Source organism: Schistocerca piceifrons, chromosome 4 (genome assembly GCF_021461385.2).
Source record: "Schistocerca piceifrons isolate TAMUIC-IGC-003096 chromosome 4, iqSchPice1.1, whole genome shotgun sequence".
NCBI lineage: Eukaryota > Metazoa > Arthropoda > Insecta > Orthoptera > Acrididae > Schistocerca > Schistocerca piceifrons.
In genome coordinates, this window is record NC_060141.1 from 630,677,378 (window position 1) to 630,697,776 (window position 20,399).

Here is a 20,399-nt window from a genome sequence, read left to right on the forward strand (position 1 = left end):
GGCTAGAGGACAAATGTAAGGATGTAAAGGCTTGTCTCACTAGGGCTAAGATAAATACTGCCTACAGGAAAATTAAAGAGACCTTTGGAGAGAAGAGAACCACTTGTATGAATATCAAGAGCTCAGATGGCAACCCAGTTCTAAGCAAAGAAGGGAAGGCAGAAAGGTGGAAGGAGTATCTAGAGGGTTTATACAAGGGTGATGTACTTGAGGACAATATTATGGAAATGGAAGAGGATGTAGACGAAGATGAAATGGGAGGTAAGATACTGCGTGAAGAGTTTGACAGAGCATTCAAAGACCTGAGTCGAAACAAGGCCCCGGGAGTAGACAACATTCCATTAGAACTACTGATGACCTTGGGAGAGCCAGACATGACAAAAATCTACCATCTGGTGAGCAAGATGTATGAGACAGGCGAAATACCCTCAGACTTCAAGAAGAATATAATAATTCCAATCCCAAAGAAAGCAGGTGTTGAGAGATGTGAAAATTACCGAACTATCAGTTTAATAAGTCACAGCTGCAAAATACTAATGCGAATTCTTTACAGACGAATGGAAAAACTGATGGAAGCGAACCTCGGGGAAGATCAGTTTGGATTCCGTAGAAATGTTGGAACACGTGGGGCAATACTAACCTTACTACTTACCTTAGAAGAAAGATTAAGAAAAGGCAAACCTACGTTTCTAGCATTTGTAGACTTGGAGATAGCTTTTGACAATGTTAACTGGAATACTCTATTTCAAATTCTGAAGGTGGCAGGGGTAAAATACAGGGAGCGAAAAGCTATTTACAATTTGTGCAGAAACCAGATGGCAGTTATAAGAGTGGAGGGGCATGAAAGGGAAGCAGTGGTTGGGAAAGGAGTGAGACAGGGTTGTTGCCTCTCCTCGATGTTATTCAATCTGTATATTGAGCAAGCAGTAAAGGAAACAAAAGAAAAATTCGGAGTAGGTATTAAAATTCATGGAGAAGAAGCAAAAACTTTGAGGTTTGCCGATGACATTGTAATTCTGTGGCCCGCATCTCGTGGTCGTGCGGTAGCGTTCTCGCTTCCCACGCCCGGGTTCCCGGGTTCGATTCCCGGCGGGGTCAGGGATTTTCTCTGCCTCGTGATGGCTGGGTGTTGTGTGATGTCCTTAGGTTAGTTAGGTTTAAGTAGTTCTAAGTTTTAGGGGACTGATGACCATTGATGTTAAGTCCCATAGTGCTCAGAGCCATTTGAACCATTTTGTAATTCTGTCAGAGACAGCAAAGGACTTGGAAGAGCAGTTGAACGGAATGGACAGTGACTTGAGAGGAGGATATAAGATGAACATCAACAAAAGCAAAACGAGGATAATGGAATGTAATCAAATTAAATCGGGTGATGCTGAGGGAATTAGATTAGGAAATGAGACACTTAAAGTAGTAAAGGAGTTTTGCTGTTTAGGGAGTAAAATAACTGGTGATGGTCGAAGTAGAGAGGATATAAAATCTAGACTGGCAATGGCAAGGAAAGCGTTTCTGAAGAAGAGAAATTCGTTAACATCGAGTATAGATTTAAGTGTCAGGAAGTCGTTTCTGAAAGTATTTGTATGGAATGTAGCCATGTATGGAAGTGAAACATGGACGATAACTAGTTTGGACAAGAAGAGAATAGAAGCTTTCGAAATGTGGTGCTACAGAAGAATGCTGAAGATAAGGTGGGTAGATCACGTAACTAATGAGGAGGTATTAAATAGGATTGGGGAGAAGAGAAGTTTGTGGCACAACTTGACTAGAAGAAGGGATCGGTTGGTAGGACATGTTTTGAGGCATCAAGGGATCACAAATTTAGCATTGGAGGGCAGCGTGGGGGGTAAAAATCGTAGAGGGAGACCAAGAGATGATTACACTAAGCAGATTCAGAAGGATGTAGGTTGCAGTAGGTACTGGGAGATGAAGAAGCTTGCACAGGATAGAGTAGCATGGAGAGCTGCATCAAACCAGTCTCTGGGCTGAAGACCACAACAACAACAACAACAAGTATTATTTTGTATTTTATTCTGTTTTTTGTTATTAATGTCGCTATTTCTTCTATGATTCAAATTAGGTTAATCGTTGTATAATGGGAGCAGACTGTTGTATTTCCTTTTTTGTGAGTGGTTATTATCTTACTTTCTAAAAACAAAATCTGGAAGAAAATTGTAATGATACGATAGTTTTAATTTTGAAAAGTTTACCATCTTTCTCCACAGTTTTGCCAGAGGTCAGACGGCAGCTCGTATGGACCTGGAGCTTCTTTGGTCTCATCAGTTCTTTCAGTGCAATTTCAACTTCGATTTTTATAAATGGATGACTCACTTCATCTGATTGCACTTCTTCTTTTTCTTCGATCATTCTTGTTCCATGGTGATGTCTTTTCCTTCATAAAGTTCTTCAAATAATTCCTTCTATCTGTTGGCTACTTGTTCTGCATTCAGCAATAGTTTCCTTGTTTGTATCGTATTACATCTTGTATCTTGTTTTTGTCTTGAATTGTAATTCTGTATGCTTTATCGCTCATTCCATTTTACTTTTTCTACATGCTTACATATAACAATCATCCACTGTTCCTTAGTTTCTCTGTACCTTTGTGTGACGATGCCCTTTATTACTCTGTATCTTTCCTGCCCTTACTTACTAAATGAAAATTATGAGTGAATAATCAACTGTGACGGAAGATATTGCGAAGATGGCCTCTTCCACTGTCTTGTACACGAATCTCTGTCTTCGTTCTGGTACTTGCGAGTTTAGAAACAAGTATATAGTAATTTCGATTCTTACAAAATCTTATTCATTTGGTTTCTTCCAAATGATGAAACGTCTAATTACAATTTTCTTGATTTTACTCCAGTATTAGCTTTTTCTAGCTACATAAAACATTTTTCTAGAAAAATATATCTGCTTCGCGAAAATTTATCTACCTCTATATGCCTTATGTGCTTACATTGATGTTGTTGCTTTCAACCTGACGGCGCATGACCAACTGACGAGTTATTCAGTCGTACTCCGAATATAGGCGCAAACAGGTGATAGGATGACCTCTGGACAGCTATGAAATGTCTCCGTAACAACATCCCCCTAGTCGTGGGCGCTGACTCAGCCTGACCCCATATTGCGAAGTGGTGTGTCGCCTCAACGGACAGGAGGCATTCATCACACAATATTAATGAGACCGCACTAGAAACTGACGCGAACAACACTCATCTAACTTCGCAAGCAGATACGGCGTGAATAAACTTGGTTGCGATGGAATGTGATATTGGTAAAAGCAGTGCAACATAGTGTTATAGACATCTGGTTTCGCAAGAAATAAATCTAAGTTCCCTAGAAAATTTGATCTTGTATTACCAATGTGCTGATAACGATGATAAATTGGAATTTGTGCTTCCGTGAAATATAAGGTCTATAACAGCTACAAAAAATCTCAAATGTTTCACTTGAATTTATGTTGTACAGTTGTCATTCTGTCGCTTTTTCTCTCAAGGTCACAACAAAATTATTAACTCGTAATCCATAACGTTGAGAGTTTATTTTCTTAAATGTAATTTATATTGTCACAGATGATACTGTATCTACTGAGATTTCCCTAGTCCCGATCGTCATTAGATGCTAATTCGCCACATTAGCTGACTGATCCCATTTACATTCAGCACATACCTTGTAAACGGTATGTATTTATAAAATTCAATTTACTTCAACTAAGACTTGATTTCTATTTCAGATGATTAAAACTTTTTTCCAGTAGCTAACCTCTTACCGAGAATCATCTTTGTAATAACGACTTCACTTTTTTTTTTTCAAATAAATGCAGATGTCTGAAATTTATTCCTGCGTAAAGTCTTGTCCTTGAGAAAGATGTATGGCAAAGAATTTCAGATTCTTGAAACTTCAGTCGACTGAAATGCGGGTTCTCTTTCTGAGAACCGCACAAAAATCTGTCAGGTAGTGAACTATGAGCACTGTTCCTCTTCAGTGAAATGCAGATTCGAAACTTTAAGATTTTGCAGCATTTCAGGTATATCATTTTCAGCTCTCTTTCGTGTAATTTAGTTTTGTGTACCGTTGAAACTAAATAGTTAAACAGTTTTCAGAGCGATAACTTGACCTCAGCTACTTTGTTCAACAGTTTTGTTACTTGGAACAGAGGAAAAGTTTCACGCGTAATAATGCCTTATTAAAGAACAATTCGATATAGGAAAGAGATTTTGTACTCTGCTAAAGACAGAGTTTGCAGGATCTTAGCAAAACACATAGTTAAATGAAGAACCGTGTATTCGGGACAATTGCAGAACGCTATGTCGAACGTCAGAGACGTTTACACACACCAAAAAAAGTTTTGCATCACCCCGGTTCCCAGAACTCCTGAAGATGACGTTAACTGTGGATATTTTATTACAGACACAGTCCCTTAAGACTGTTCAGAGATGTCACAAAACCCACCGAAAGATGTAAAAAACCATGCACGAGAAGCGCCTATTAGATAGCCGATCAGTTTCAATCATTCCACTACGAAGGAGGTACACGGATCATGTTGTCTGCAGTTCAACCATGCCTAGATGGTCAATACCGCCGTTTGGAGGCGTCCGCATTGTTACTTTGTGCCAGGAAGGACTCTCAACAAGGGAAGCGTCCAGGCGTCTCGGAGTGAACCAAAGCGATGTTGTTCGGACATGGAGGAGATACAGATAGACAGGAACTGTCGATGACATGCCTCGCTCAGGCCGCCCAAGGGCTACTACTGCAGTGGATGAACGCTACCTACGGATTATGGCTCGCAGGAACCCTAACAGCAACGCCACCATGTTGAATAATGCTTTTCGTGTAGCCACAGGACGTCGTGTTCAACTCAAACTGTGCGCAGTAGGCTGCATGATGCGCTACTTCACTCCCGACGTCCATGGGGACGTCCATCTTTCCAACCACGACACCATGCAGCGCGGTACAGATGGGCCCAACAACATGCCGAATGGACCGCCGATGAGTGTCGCATATGCCTTCAACCAGACAATCGTCGGAGACGTGTTTGGAGACAACCCGGCCAGGCTGAACGCCGTAGACACACTGACCAGAAAGTGCCCTAAGGTGGAGGTTCCATGCTGTTTTGGGGTGGCATTATGTGGGGCTGACGTACGCCGCTGGTGGTCATGGAAGGCACCGTAACGGCTGTACGATACGTGAATGCCATCCTCCGACTGATAGTGCAACCATATCGGCAGCATATTGGTGAGGCATTCGTCTTCATGGACGACGATTCATGCCCCCCATCGTGCACATCTTGTGAATGACTTCCTTCAGGAAACTACATCGCTCGATTAGAGTGGTCAGCATGTTCTACAGACATGAACCCTGCCGAACATGCCTTGAACAGATTGAAAAGGGCTGTTGGACGACGTGACCCACCAACCACTCCGTGGGATCTAAGCAGAATCACCGTTGAGGGATGGGACAACGTGGACCAACAGTGCCTTGATGAACTTGTGGATAGTATACCACGACAAATACAGGCATACAGCAATGCAATAGGTCGTACTACTGGGAATAAGAGGTACCGGTGTGTACAGCAATCTGGACCACTACCTCTTAAGGTCTCGCTGTATGGTGGTGCAACATGCAATATATGGTTTTCATGAGCAATAAGAAGGGCGGAAATGATGTTTAGGTTGATCTCTATTCCAATTTTCTGTACAGATTCTGGAACTCTCGGAACCGAGGTGATGCAAAACTTTTTTTGATGTGTGCAAATATAGCAACGGCCACGTTCGATAACGGTCATTCAGAGAAGTATTGGATTATGACTGATCTCACGGGAAATCTGATCAAGCTGTTTCCCTTCTTACTCACCCGCTAAAGAGGTTGAGAGCTATAATCTACGGCAACATGTACAACGGGTTCTTGTTAGATAGTGGATAAACATGTAAGTAGGCTTGTGACGCGGGGTCATCGAAGAGTAGTAAATTCAGAACTTTGCATTGCGATATGGGTGAATATGGTCGTCGCAAGAACCGATGTAGTATTTAGAAAAATGAAAATCAGTTTAAATAATTGAAAATAAAAGGCGTCTATAGTGTGCAAATCGTTCGAGAGTTAAACACAGAATAGAGAATGGTTGGGTGATAGGGACACTAAGAAGGAGATGAACTTTGATGACTTGACAGAAGAAGATATGGTAGCGATCTGGAGGAGAAATGGGTGCCATTTTTCGGATGTAACAGATCTGGAAGAGTTGCGTTCAAACAGGTAGATAATATTCTTTCGGAATTTCTAAAATAATTGCAGGGAACGGAAACAGAATGACTATTCAAATTAGTGTGTAAGAATCAAAGATACATACCTTCGTACTTCCGGAAGAATATCTTCCACGCATAAGCCATGAAAGCAAGAGCAAATAACTACGAATACTAACGTACAATTCATGCTTACAAGCTGCTGACCGGCAGAATATACAGAAGAATTAAAAAGGAAATTTAAATCTGTTAGATGACAATCATTTTGACTTTAAGAAAGATAAAGGCACCAGACTAACAATTCTAGCATTACACTCCATAACGAAAGCAAGACTTACGAAACATTAAGATACATCGATAGGACATACTGACCTATAACACTGTTTATGAAATTTTTCGATAAGTGGATTCCTTATTAGTTTCCAGTTTTATGATGGACCCTTGGTTAGTTGCTGCAGCATATTTTTGAGGCAACATGACGTAAAGGAATTATTAGCAACGAAAAATTATTTCAAACAATTTTTGCTTCAAAAATTAATTCGAAAGTTCTTCAGGCACCTCAAACTAACATATTAAAACAGGAATTTTAAATTTAATGTTTTATCTGATGAGTGGCACTGATTCTTATTTTCGAACATAGTTTAGTATTAGGCTTTACGGATGAAATATGAATTCTTATGCTGGATGACCCGAGAATCCTGTTTGACACATATACTTAGCTGCAAATGAGAAGAGAACCAGCATGGCATTTTGCGACAATAGAAGATAATCACGACAATTCCGCCAGAATCATAAATTTAAATTTTTCGTATTGAGTCACAAATAGAAGATTCACTTTCTACAGTTTTAGAGTAGCTTTTTTAAGCCATTCTCTCCATCCTGCAACAAAATATCGAAAAAGAGTTTAGGACAAAAAAAACTACAGTCGCAGCTGCGTTTAAAGCCGAATAAAATTTAAATGGTTTCTTACGATGACAATACTATTAACATGGGAATATAAAACTTTGCTTAAAGGGGTGAGAAAAGCTGAGGGGGAAGGAATGTTGGAAATGCTTCGTAGACAGTGACATTTGTCCTTTTTTGTATTCAGATATATGAAATTTGATCAGGGTAGGAATAAAACAGTAAATTTGTTTAACAAACAAAGGCACGTAAGTTCGGAAACCCCTCGAATAAACGATACACTGACAGAAAATGAAGTTGGCCTAGTACAGTGGAGGAAGTATCGGCAGAAACAAGGCATACACTAAATGGACAGACGGATAATCTACATAAAGAAAAATGTTAATGTTCATTTCTTAAAAACCTCAAACCTCCGAAAGTTCTTCACCGATTACTTTGAAATTTTGACACAACACTGTATTCGAATACTCAATTGTTTTATATACTTATTGGAACTACATCTGGTATATATGTACCATATGTCTAAAAAAATATGAAACATCATAAAAATATAAATGCTGGTTTGTTCAAAATTGTTATTGTCCGAAAATTCGTGACCGATTATTTGAATTTTTGACACAACATTCCATGGGTATATTCAGATGTTTATTTACCTACTTTTTTAAATGTTTGTGTTGCATTTATTCATATAAATTTAATAATAGGGAAACGTTAGAAAATATACGATGGTGAAAAGTTGTTAGCAAATAGGAAAGTCGCATTTATGGCTTATTGGTTTTTAATTAGAATACTACTACAGAACCTGACTCTTCGGTAACAATAAAGAAGGCTAAAGGTCAGAGAGAGGGGGGAAGGGGAAATTGACATCGGAGTGGTAGGAAATGGACATAGAAAACAGGAAGGATGAGACACACACACACAGAGGAGTCAGGAGGAGATAGAGAGAGAGAGTGGCCGAGGAGAAGATGGACATAGAGCGGGGGAGGAGGTGATGGACAGACAAAGGGGGAAGTAGGAAAAGATGGACAAAGAAAGGGAGAGGGAGAGATGAGCAGAAACAAGGGAGAGAAGGAGATTATGACATATGTCAAATTCCCATACATATTAGAAACATATCATTTCTGTTTTCTTTGTTTTCCATTTAAACAGACTGAGCAACAGCAAAGGGTGGCCCGATACAGCTAGTATACAACATGTGTAAGAAACATGAGAGAACAATGGTAACGGAAGAACAATACAAAAGTACTCGGATGAAAATGGCGCAAGACAATTTTCAACAGTTTTCAACCTGCGTACCAAATAAAAAGTTTAGAAAATAAATGACAGACACAGAAATGGGATTAAAATTCAGGGGGAAGTGGTATCAAAATCTGCAGGACTAGAAGTGTAGAAGAATAAAAGAACCTGTTGAGTGGGATGAACAGTTTGTTTAGAACGTAATGTGGACTGAGACTACACGAAAGAAAGATAAAAGCATTGAGAAGTATTAGAAATGCGACTGGCGACAAATGTGACATCAAAACTGAGGACCATATAATAGATAAACTGAAGGAATTATGGTACCTCCGAAAGAAGCTCCGGATTGTGCAGATGTCCTAGTGCGCTACCTGACAACTGTCATTCATTGGTGGATGTGACAAATAAGCGTAGCGATTTGTTTTTTGCTGGTTTTATACACTAACATAATTGGTTTGACCAACCTTTTAATATTGACAAGCTATGCATATTAACGACACTGTTGTGGTCAACACTTTTCTAAGGAACAATTTCCAGTGTAGACGTGGTAAGTTTTTACTGTTTTTAAAGTTTTAATAATTTCATAAAATGTATGCGTTTTTAAATTTTCTTAGATTTTCGCATTAAATGAATGGCAATTTCTCCGGTTGCTTCCATAGATATGATGATGGTTGCTAGTTAACGGAAAGCGGTAATCATTTAGCTTTAAAACCAATAAAACTTAAAAAAAATTGTAATAATAACCCAGATGGCTATGTCTCTCTCAGTCTACAAAATCAGGTCGTACAAAGAATAATGTAGGCATTTAAAGCACTGATATATTTGAAGCCAGAAATAACATGGACATTTTAATTTATTCAAAATAACTTGATTTTTATTACAAATTTTTTATGTATAGGGGGGCGCACAAGAGATGCTAAATAGCTAGTGATAGTCATTATTCCATTTCATTAAGAAAATAATAATTTTCGCCAAGACGGCATTTTTCGTTAAAAGAAAGCACTCATGGAAATTTGAACGGAATCTAGAGCATAGACACACCACAGAGGCGGCTTCAGCAATTAGAAGACGTCAGCGCTAGGAGCCTATTATGTCTGAGCAGCTATCCCAAAGCAGTCCGAATGAACTCAGTTAGGTTGATTGCAGAAGGTAGCACCTGTCTCGACATTCGAATTTTCTTTCCAAATAGCACCCAAAGGTTATGGTTGGTGTCATTTTGATGGACTGATCTTCTACAGGCGACGCGCGTCTTCCTCCGTTAGCACAGTCAGCCTCTAGGTGACACGGACTGACAGGTTAGAAGCTATGTCGCAGTATCTTACTTCATACAGCCGGTTTTGTGGCGTATAACAATTTACAGTCTTGCTACTCATTAGTCGTGACAGCCAAATACATCAGAAATGCGATGGTAACCAGCAATTACGACAACATCCGGACCATAGCGCCAAGGCAATCTTCTATGTTCTGCTGCCGTGTACAATCACTGGAAATCTCCTCTCTCGCTCTCAGTTTTTATTTAACGCGCGAAAACCATCGGCTGTAGTGGGTACAGCGACAGTAGAAAATAAAATTGCAGAGCAGGCACACGCTGCATGCAAATTTATACATGTTTCGCTCGTCATTTGCGACCATCTTCAGAAATTTCGTAAGGAACGGCCAAATGTTGTGTTTCTGGCTGTGTACAGCACCAAAATTTAGAAGCCGTTGGCTACCCAATTTTTGAAAATGATGACGTCTGACGAGTGATACATGTAACAGTAAAGGAAAGTTGTATGCTTTTTGAAGCTGCTCCACAATTTTATTTTCAATATCTCACGTTTCATTCCTATAATCGCATACGTTCTGTGATTGATAATTCATTATCCAATAATTATGTGAACCGTGCTCACTCCCAACTATGCGTTTTCGTGAACTTCGCTGTCTATCTGTGTTTGGTTTCCCGCCCTTGTTGCGGTTACGTCGTGGTTCTTCTTCCTTCTACGTGTGGCAGCAGCGATGTTTATCGATATTTGCACCGTGTACCATCTTTGGTTTTGTGCATATACTTTTCGGCTAGGGGGTCTGCGGTGAGTCGGTCGGTTGCTGCGGACCAGGGAAGTAGTCTCCGCGCGGTGCAGTCGGCTGCGTCCGCTGGCGGTCCCTGCGCAGTGTCGGAGCGTGTGCGGAGCTGTCCGATCGCTACGAGCTTCGTGGTTCACCGACCCAGGACGTCAAAGTTGAGTAGTGGTTTCAACTACCCAAGCCACGTCCATTCATGTTGTGTGGATCGTTTAGGTGGTTCGCTGTTGGGGAGGTTTTCCTGTGAGCAACACCGAGTGTTTGTATTGCTGAAATTTAGCCGCCATGCGGTGCAATTAACTATATTGGTTGACTACAATTCAAGTGCGCCAGCGGAATTTTCTGCCTTGTGGCCGTTAGTGTTTTGGTTACCTACCCTGGCCACTAACGTAATTCCACGTAGCGTTCTTTCCCCACCTGTTGTCGCTGTCCAACCTGGTGTGTAGTTTTGACAGCTAATACATATTTCATTGTGGATAATCACGTTCGTCACTTTTGTGTTTGAGTTCTCAAGTACCGACTGGTGGCAAGGAAGTCGTTTTGTCGGTCGGTCCGTGGCTGTCCTCTGGTTGGGTTCCGACTGACCAAGTGTAGCTGGGCTCACCACCTGTCTCACCTAAGTGAACGAGGGCAGACCGACTTCCATGGAGACTTCTGAGTGCCGTTTTCTTTATTGTCTTTCTCACGGGTGTTTAATTGTCTGTTTATAACATATCCTGGCCAATGATTAAAAAAAAACTTGCTTTTACTGGATTTTATGTATTTTTTTTAATTTTGGAAAATCAGTTGTGGGCCTTCAGCCACTTAAATCCTTATTCTAAAAAAAATACCATAAAAGAACATTGCGGCCTTCTGCCTTTCAAAGGTTATTATAATATATTCTAAAATCTTGAAAATTTTATTGTGGGCGTCCAGCCGTTTGTATTGCATCTTGTTTATGTTTGTCTATTCACCCTTGCATTGAGGTTCTCAGCCTCGCTGTGTACTTATTTGTTAAATAATTATTTTATTTGCAATTTTAACTGTATGTTTTAACCGCTTGAGATTTATCTTCTTGCTTTAAGATTCCTTGTTTGGAGGCCTTCAGCCGTGAAATAATTGCCTTTTTGAAACTCGTAGTTCTAAAGGTTCGGCTATGTGCCATTTTGGTTTAAAGGTGTTATTAAATTACAATAAATTACAATTTTGAGTGAATGTGACCGACACCTTATTTGGCCCTTTCCACAATCCTAATCACCTGTTCTGCCCAGCGGGTTTAGCGGCCGTTTCATATGTACTGTAACAGCACTTGATTTCAGTGCTTTATAATTTGTTATGTGTGCATCTTCATGTTAAGCGTACTTAATGGTCTCTATGAAGTGATATATCTGAGTCTGCATCTCATTTAAGTAGAGTTACACTATCTCCTTCTGTGCTTAATTTTAATCGTGATTAGTCACCATCACTACGATCAAGGATGAAACCAAGACGAATTAAGCCTGCAGTTGGAAAAGAATCTCACCCCTTTATGTAACAGCCAACGCAGTAAGCTGAGATAGTTGAGTGCTTGTTTCGAATCACATCAGTGGACAGGCCTTCTTTACTCACTTTCACTAGAAAGAAAAGCAGTAACGTTTTGTCAGCTTCTAATGGTTGAAGCAGAAAAAAGTACTTCCATCAATCTCTACCTCAAATTTGAAATCGGTTCCTTCGCTCACACTTGCCAGTAACCTATACTCTACAGCATGTTGCGTGTATGTTGTGTTTCTACAATTCAACTGCGCGTTAAGTTCACGGATTGTGGCACGCCTGTCTGCCTCAGTCAACTTGTCCACGTGCTGCCCTTCCCTGCCGGTGTTCGTAGTTAAGTCTCTCAATGGGCTGTTTGCATTTAATGCCGGTTTATCGTCTTCAAATTTCTTCACTTGCGTGTCACGTTTCCAGTTTTCTGTCTAGAACCCAATACTTACATGCCTGCACACACCCAACACTCTAAATCCTTGTGCAACTGACTGATCTGTATCAGTCACTAAAGAAGTTACATCCACTTTTCCACTGCTTTGGGCGTAGTCCCACTGACTCTTTGAGCGTTGGCATCTCACACTACTGACAGCGTTGAGAGTATAGTTTAAACTCAGAGGTCACTTTGATACCATTAAAGACTCACAACAGACATTTTCACGGAAATACTTCATAACTTTATAACTGTTCATAGAAGGAAACAGCAAACCCGTTTACGATACTGTTCAGGATACCAGTGAGGGGTTATCGCGTTGTCTCCTCGTTGATGCATTTTATCCTACACAAACGCATAAAACACATCTCACGCACAACCCCGAGGGCATTACATTAGCAGTGGAGTACATTGCAGCCGATTTCCGTGTTGCAGGCCAGCTGTACCAGATAGCGCAGGAACTGTACGACATCGCGCTGCGCATCGCCATTCTGGAGGAGCAGACAGCTCTGTCTGGAGCCCGAAATGTGCAGGTGAGCCACAAGTCTACTAACTCAGCTTAACTGAGCCAAAGAAAATATCCGTGTCACACTTATCCTGATCTGGCTGACTATTGAAGAATCATAAAGGAACAAATGGTAACAAGATTTCCCTTTCATGGTCGGCATCTGGTGTGACACGTCTTAAGCAATTTTGCATAAACCGTCCCCAATAAAACTACTAATCGGTCGGCCATAGGATGGCATCCGTCCACCAACCTCCTCACTTACAAAACCTTGCTCCCCCCTATGACAATATCATCAAGTTATTTGCTGAAGCTGAGTCGCTCCCAACCCTTGAACGCCAGGCAGTTCGTCTTGTCTGCTATATCCACTTACTCTCCCCTATTCAAATCCTTTACCATCTTATCAAATTCCGTTAGCTTCTCACCAACGCTGCACACCCAGTTATATTCTATACATCCCACAAACACAACTGCTTCCCGGTAAATTGGCGAACCATACCACTTCAGCCCAGCGAGCACAGCTACACACCAACAGGCATTCAACAACAATCTCCCACCCCTACTAATATTTCCTATCTAAACCAAACTCCCTGTCTTTATCACATCTTTCCAGCTTTCCAACCATATTATTTTCTTCTACATCACCATGGTCTATACTCCATTCTACTCAACTTTACCACACATCCCAATTTTCCTGCCACCGATTCTCTCACAAGATACTTTCCGATACGTCAAACCATCTACAGTTTCCCAAAGCGCCACTACCTTCCAACGCATCCTGTTACTAGACGTTTTTGAAATTTAATTTTAAAAGGAAACAAGCAGTGTCATCACTATCTATGTATTGAATTTTTTAATAGTTAAAAACATGTAATATATCGTGTTGATATTTTAAAATTGTATTTGTATTCGTTAAACTCTTTGATGTGAAGACCATAAAGCATACCGCTGTCATTGGAATTACAATAGAAAATGGCTGAGTCTAAAATGTGATGGTTCTGGTCTTATTATACTGAAGCGCCAAATAAACTGTATTCAAATACAGAGATATGGAAGCAGGCACCATACGGCACTGAGGTCGGCAACGCCAATGTAAGACAAATGTCTGGCGCAGTTTTTACTTCGGTTACTGTTGCTACAATGGCAGGTTATCAAAACTTAAATATGAATGTGGTGTTACAGTCGGTGCACGAGCGATGGATCACAGCATCTCGGAGGTAGCGGTGAAGTGGGGATTTTTACCGTAAGACCATTTAACGAGCGTGCCGCGAATATCAGGAATCCGGTAAAATGTCAGATCTCCGACAATGCTACGGCCGGAAGATCCTGCAAGAACAGGACCAACGTCGACTGAAGAGAATCATTCAACTTGACAGAAGTGCAACCCTTCCGCGAACTGCTCCAGATTTCAACAAGTGTCAGCGAGCGAACCATTCAATGAAACATCGGCGACATGGGCTTTAGGAGTCGAAGGCGCACTCGTGTACCATGCTTGACACAAAGATTTACGCCTTGCCTGGGCCCGTCAGAACCGACATTGGACTGTTGATGACTCGAAACATGTTGCCTGGTCGGAGGAGTCTCGATTCAAATTGTGTCGAGTGGTTGGACGTGTACGGGTACGGAAACAACCTATGAATCCATGGGCCCTGCATGTCAGCAGGGGAGTGTTTAAGCTCATGGAGGCTCTTTAATGGTGTGGGCCGTGTGCATCTGAAGTGACATGGGACCCCCTGATACGTCTATATACGTGGTGACGCGTATGTAAGCATCCTTTCTGATCACCTGCACCCATTCATATCCATTGTGCATTCCGACGGACTTGGGAAATTCCAGCAGGACAATGCGACACTGTCCAGAATTGCTACAGAGTGGCTACAGGAATACTCATCTGAGTTAAACACTTCCTCTGGCCGCCAAACTCCCCAGATATGAACGTTATTGAGCATATCTCGGATGCTTTACAACGTGCTGTTCAGAAGAGATCTCCACCCCCTCGTACTCTTACAGATTTATGGACGGCCCTGGAGGATTCGTGGTGTCAATTCCCCCCAGCACTACTTCAGGCATTTGTCGGGTCCATCCCATGTTATTTTGCGGCACTTCTGCGTGCTCGTGGGGTCCCTACACGATATTAGGCAGGTGTGGCAGTTTCTTTGGTTCTTCAGTGTAGTTTTGTATACCATTGCCTTGTGCGTTTCCTATGCCACCTCGGAAGGTTAATGCACAAAGAACGACACTGTGATGAATTTATGCTCCCATATCAGTCAGTTTTGTGTAGAGAGAGAATGCAGGTATTCTTTGCTTATTAATAATGGGAACCTAATCGTCTGGTATTCCAATGCTAGACTGCAGTGATCGTGAAGTAATAGCTCCAGTCAATCATTAAAAGTACAGACTGATCCCTGACGATGTTGCTAAACGTTTATCACGGGCAGTTTCTCGATATCGTTATTTTTCCGTTGCAAGATAAACGGAAGTACGAGTATCTTGGACATAAATTCGATGGATTTGAATTGGTTCAACGAAGTGTGGAAAAACCTCAGAGCTGATGCAATTTTACTGAATCATTAGTCTTTTTACTTCTTTCAAGCTGTCTATCAACTCTTCCACTACTGTGCTATTTTTTTCATGTCTACATAACTCCTACACCCAACATCTTCTTGCATGTTGTAATAAAATATCTTAAGATACTCGTACAATGCAACCTGCCGAAGCACTAGGCCGCAACAGAGCATATCCATTTCAACGCCTACGGCACGTCATAGTATTAGTTTGCCAGAAATTGGGCTCACCGATTGAATATGAGTTAGATAGTCGGGTCGCCCGTATTGCTTGTTGTTCTGTCATTAGGAAAGTATTACAACACTATACCGAGTAATAATGGATGAATATTGACATAAGAGTTGCCGAAACCACATCATTTTTAAAACTACACTACTGGCCATTAAAATTAGTACACCAGGAACAAATGCAGATGATAAACGGGTATTCATCGGACAAATATATTGTACTAGAACTGACATGTGATTACATTTTCACGAAATTTGGGTGCATAGATCCTGAGAAATCAGTACCCAGAACAACCACCTCTGGCCGTAGTAACGGCCTTGATACGCCTGGGCATTGAGTCAAACAGAGCTTGGATGCCGTGTACAGTTACAGCTGCCCTTGCAGCTTCAACGCGGTACCTCAGTTCACCAGGAGTAGTGACTGGCATATTGTGACGAGCCAGTTGCTCTGCCACCATTTACCACACGTTTTCAATTGGTGAGAGATCTGGAGAATGTGCTGGTCAGGGCAGCAGTCGAACATTTTCCGTATCCAGAAAGGCCCATGCAGGACCTGCAACATGCGGTCGTGCATTACCCTGATGAAATGTAGGGTTTCGCAGGGATCGAATGAAGGGTGGAGCCACGAGTAGTAACACATCTGAAATGTAACGTCCACTGTTCAAAGTGCCGTCAATGCGAACAAGAGGTGACCGAGACGAGTAACCAATGGCACCCATACCATCACGCCGGGTGATACGCCAGTATGTCGATAGCAGATACACGCTTCCAATGTGCGTTCATCGCGATGTCGCCAAATACGGATGCCACGTTTTGCCATTCGTGCACCCAGGTTCGTCGTTGAGCACACCATCGCAGGCGCTCCTGTCTGTGATGCAGGGTCAAGGGTAACCGCAGCCAAGGTCTCAGAGCTGATAGTCCATTCTGCTGCAAACGTCGTCGAACTGTTCGTGCAGATGGTTGTCTTGCAAACGTCCCCATCACTTGACTCGGGATCGAGACATGGCTGCGGATAAGATGCCTGTCATCTCGACTGCTAGTGATACGAGGCCGTTGGGATCCAGCACGGCGTTCCGTATTACCCTCCTGCACCCACCGATTCCATATTCTGCTAAAAGTCATTGGATCTCGACCAACGCGAGCAGCAATGTCGCGATACGATAAACCGCGATCCCGACAGGCTACAATCCGACCTTAATCAAAGTCGGAAACGTGATGGTACGCATTCTCCTCCTTACACGCGGCATCACAACAACGTTTCACCAGGCAACGCCGGTCAACTGCTGCCAGCACGTTGTAGGTGTCGCCACCGGCGCCAACCTTGTGTGAATGCTCTGAAACGCTAATTATTTGCATATCACAGCATCTTCTTCCTGTCGGTTAAATTTCGCGTCTGTAGCACGTCATCTTCGTGGTGCAGCAATTTATATGCCAGTAGTGTATTTATTGTAACAGTCTCAGCTGTAATGAGTCACACTTGCTAATTATAATGCGCCATAGAATTCTAGGATCACTTTTTCGAAACCCCACATTTGCCTACCATTGCGACACACAAGTTTTAAATTTGGCTAAAGGCGCCTACAACCTTCATCTGTAATGATGCAAAAGCATGACGGCCTACGATATCTCTTTCGGGCTCGGCGACGCTTCGAACAGCAACGTGTCGAGACATACGAAAAAAGGCCTATGGTTGGAAGTTCATGTGTGCTGTAAGATGGGTTGGTGATGTCACACTGACGCAAGATTCCACCACAATTCTGCCCAGCGCCACCGTAGACGTGTCACAGAATGAGAAGGTCGTCAGAGCCCCTCTTACCCACATTTCCTCCTTCTTTTGACGTCACCCAGCGTTGCAATCACGCAGTTTTCTTATGCTTGCCCTGCGAAAATATTTCAAAAACAGCGCCGCTCAGAATCGACTCGAAAAGGGCTCTTGGGGTGACGTAAAGGGCGTCAACCGATTTGCTTTGGGCGTTGGCTCCCACACATTTCGCAGTCTAAAAGACAGTTCGCGGTACTATCAGCAACAGGAAGATGATCTTGATAGCCTTTGACAGTGCTGACACCCTCAGACATTTCAACCCTTATCTAAGGATATTGTGGGGCTGCATCCCCACTGAATAGCATCGCACTCGTTGGAGCGAAGTACGATAGAGGTTGGGATCATCAAGGATCGTTCAAAACCATTCGATGAAATCTAAACGTGATCCAAGGCAGCAAAGGATATTTTGCATACCGCCTGGTAGGCGGCGCGTGGATCTGCTCCTGTAAACAGAAGGGTAGGCCGAATGTAGGAAGCGAATAGGAGCAGGAAAAGGTGAAGTACTTCGGTACTGCTGGTAGATTTCACAAATTTACTATATTCAGAATTATGATTACATTAGGCTTACTTAACTTTGGCTGAGATGAGCACGTAGGTGCGAAGCCGTACAGGTATCAACGCTAACAACTACTAGTAGTGGACAAGCTATCACTGAAGTAACTGAAATAACAAAGTCTGTAATGGCTAGCCCTCTATGAAGTTGCTTGGTCGTCGTAATCAAATAGGCTGAATCTGGAGCGGCGCTCGTAGTGCTGCACAGCGCCGGCTAGAGTGCGCTGTCTTCGGTGTCGGTGTCGTAATGCCAACCTACGAACTTGCACCTACGCCGTAGCATCGTAGCTATCGATACCATAGAATACTTATGCTTTTTCAACACTCCTATTTTCTGCCGTCCCTTGACGTGATCACGCGGTAGTGCAAGATTATCATGTGCGTGAATAAAACGGCAATGGTGCCTCTAAGACCTCCCGGATCACCAACATCCTCGGTGCCACCTACGCACCGCTGTTGAGCACGTTAGAAATGTGCCTTCACAAATTTCGACACCATATCAGCCCGAAGGTTAGGCACACCCTTTGACACCCCTTGCAAGTTGCGTAGTATTGCTCCCCAGATTGGAAGAACAGTACTCAACGAAGTATTGTTGATACACAGCTTATCCATGCCATGTGCCTTGTAACTGATACAGTCAGGCTACCCACATCTAGCCACATACGACCTACGTCCTTGCAGTGGGAAAGTGCGCTTGCATAATAGCACAAAATACTGCAGAAAAGTCCTCACCAGCCTGTCCACGGCGACATTCCAACTATCAGTTATGGAAGACTTTACGCTCGTCACGCACCTCTGGAAATTGCAAGGATGTTATCTAGCTGCTGATTATACACATGGCAGATTAATGTTACGACGAAACAATTTAAGATACTGTACATATTGACAAAGCCACCTGGTTTTGAATTGCCACGCATAATCTGGTCGTTTCTTAACCGAATAAGAAACAACACTGACAGGTGTGCGATTATATGAGCAGGTGTAAGTTTGTGGTGCTGGAAAGCAAACAGTTCACCATACATTTCAAGAATATACTCTGAGGACTTGTCCTGATGATGCAACAATGACTCTGATAATGAAGGAAGGGTCAATAGACTACATTCATGGCTTAGATTTGAGACTGTAATCTGAGATACTTGAGCGGCTCGGGGTTACACAATGGTAAGCGCCACTATCGTGTAGTTTGAGTTACACGGAAATCGGCGCAACCTATGGGTAGCGGAACATAATACACCAGAAAAAAGTTGTAATTTACTTAACAGATGTCATGGCGATGCTTCATGGTAAAAGCCAGTGACTACCTTCTGTGGAAGCATAATGGTAAGCGACAGGTAAAATGGCTGGCGCTAAAAACGAGCAGTTTATGTTTTCCCAGATTATAGCCTAGTTTGACGAGGTACAAGAAAACGAAGGTGTTTTTAGGGTTCGTGATATCGCTGACGAGGATCTTGAGTACATTCTCAGTGACTCAAAGTAATGAAAGTTGGCAAATCTGTCGTACTAAGTATGTTCTACAAATATAATGGTACGTGCATACACATACCATTATTGTCGTGATATGCTTGAAATATGAGGTTCTTAATGAATGTGTGCTATTGAATGGTGTGTAGGTATACGCATATTTCATTTGTAGCCATACAAATAATAATAATAATGATAATCATAATAATAATAGTAATAACCAGTGTTGCTACTGAAGTAATGTGCAAAGGATGTGGAATGGCCGTAATATCGAGCAATCTGTCACTGTCTCAGATGTACGTTGTGAAGGGGCAGAAGAGCAGACGATGAAGTCTTCTCGGAAATGGATGAGATGCACCTCACAGCGGAATTGTAAGCAAAACAGGTGTAATAGATATTAACAATATGTATCTCATTCTAGAAAAAAATCAGGTAAGACGGATAAAGAACCTAACTGTTTCTGTACTCTTAAATGTTTGGAGGCAACAGGTGAAACCAACGTGAGGTAAACGTTCAAAAAATTCCAAGAAATTTGTAACTTTGATCTTCAAAACGCACCTGACTGTCAGCCTAACGAATGTATACAGATAGAAGGTGACTTCTGAATAGCCATCATGTTTATCCATCAGTGAGACAATATGACTTCTGGCGAAAAGTAAGTTTCAGGAAACGTCGGTAGCGGAACCCATTTCTTACTTCTCGATTAAAATACAACGGATCCAGACTGATGAAAGGAAGAGTGCTGCTGACATTCTGTCCCTCTTAGATTACGTCCTCCTGTTCATAATGGATTTTTCTTGTCAGTGGATACGTCTGTGATGGAAATGATGACGCAACGAGCTGTACAGTTAAGTTTTCTACACTGAAGAGCTAAAGAAAGTGGTTGTTGTTGTTGTTGTTGTTG

The 20,399-nt window shown here is 42.0% G+C and overlaps 1 protein-coding gene across 1 annotated transcript in view; it reads left to right on the top strand.

The window, feature by feature from the left end:
• Window positions 1-20,399, top strand: part of LOC124795193 (soluble guanylate cyclase 89Db-like) — a 440,530-nt gene that overhangs the window by 303,425 nt on the left and 116,706 nt on the right. Inside the window, exon 4 of the mRNA XM_047259097.1 lies at window positions 12,799-12,896. Within this exon, the coding sequence (XP_047115053.1) occupies window positions 12,799-12,896 (98 nt within the window). The remainder of the gene's footprint in view (window positions 1-12,798; window positions 12,897-20,399) is intronic.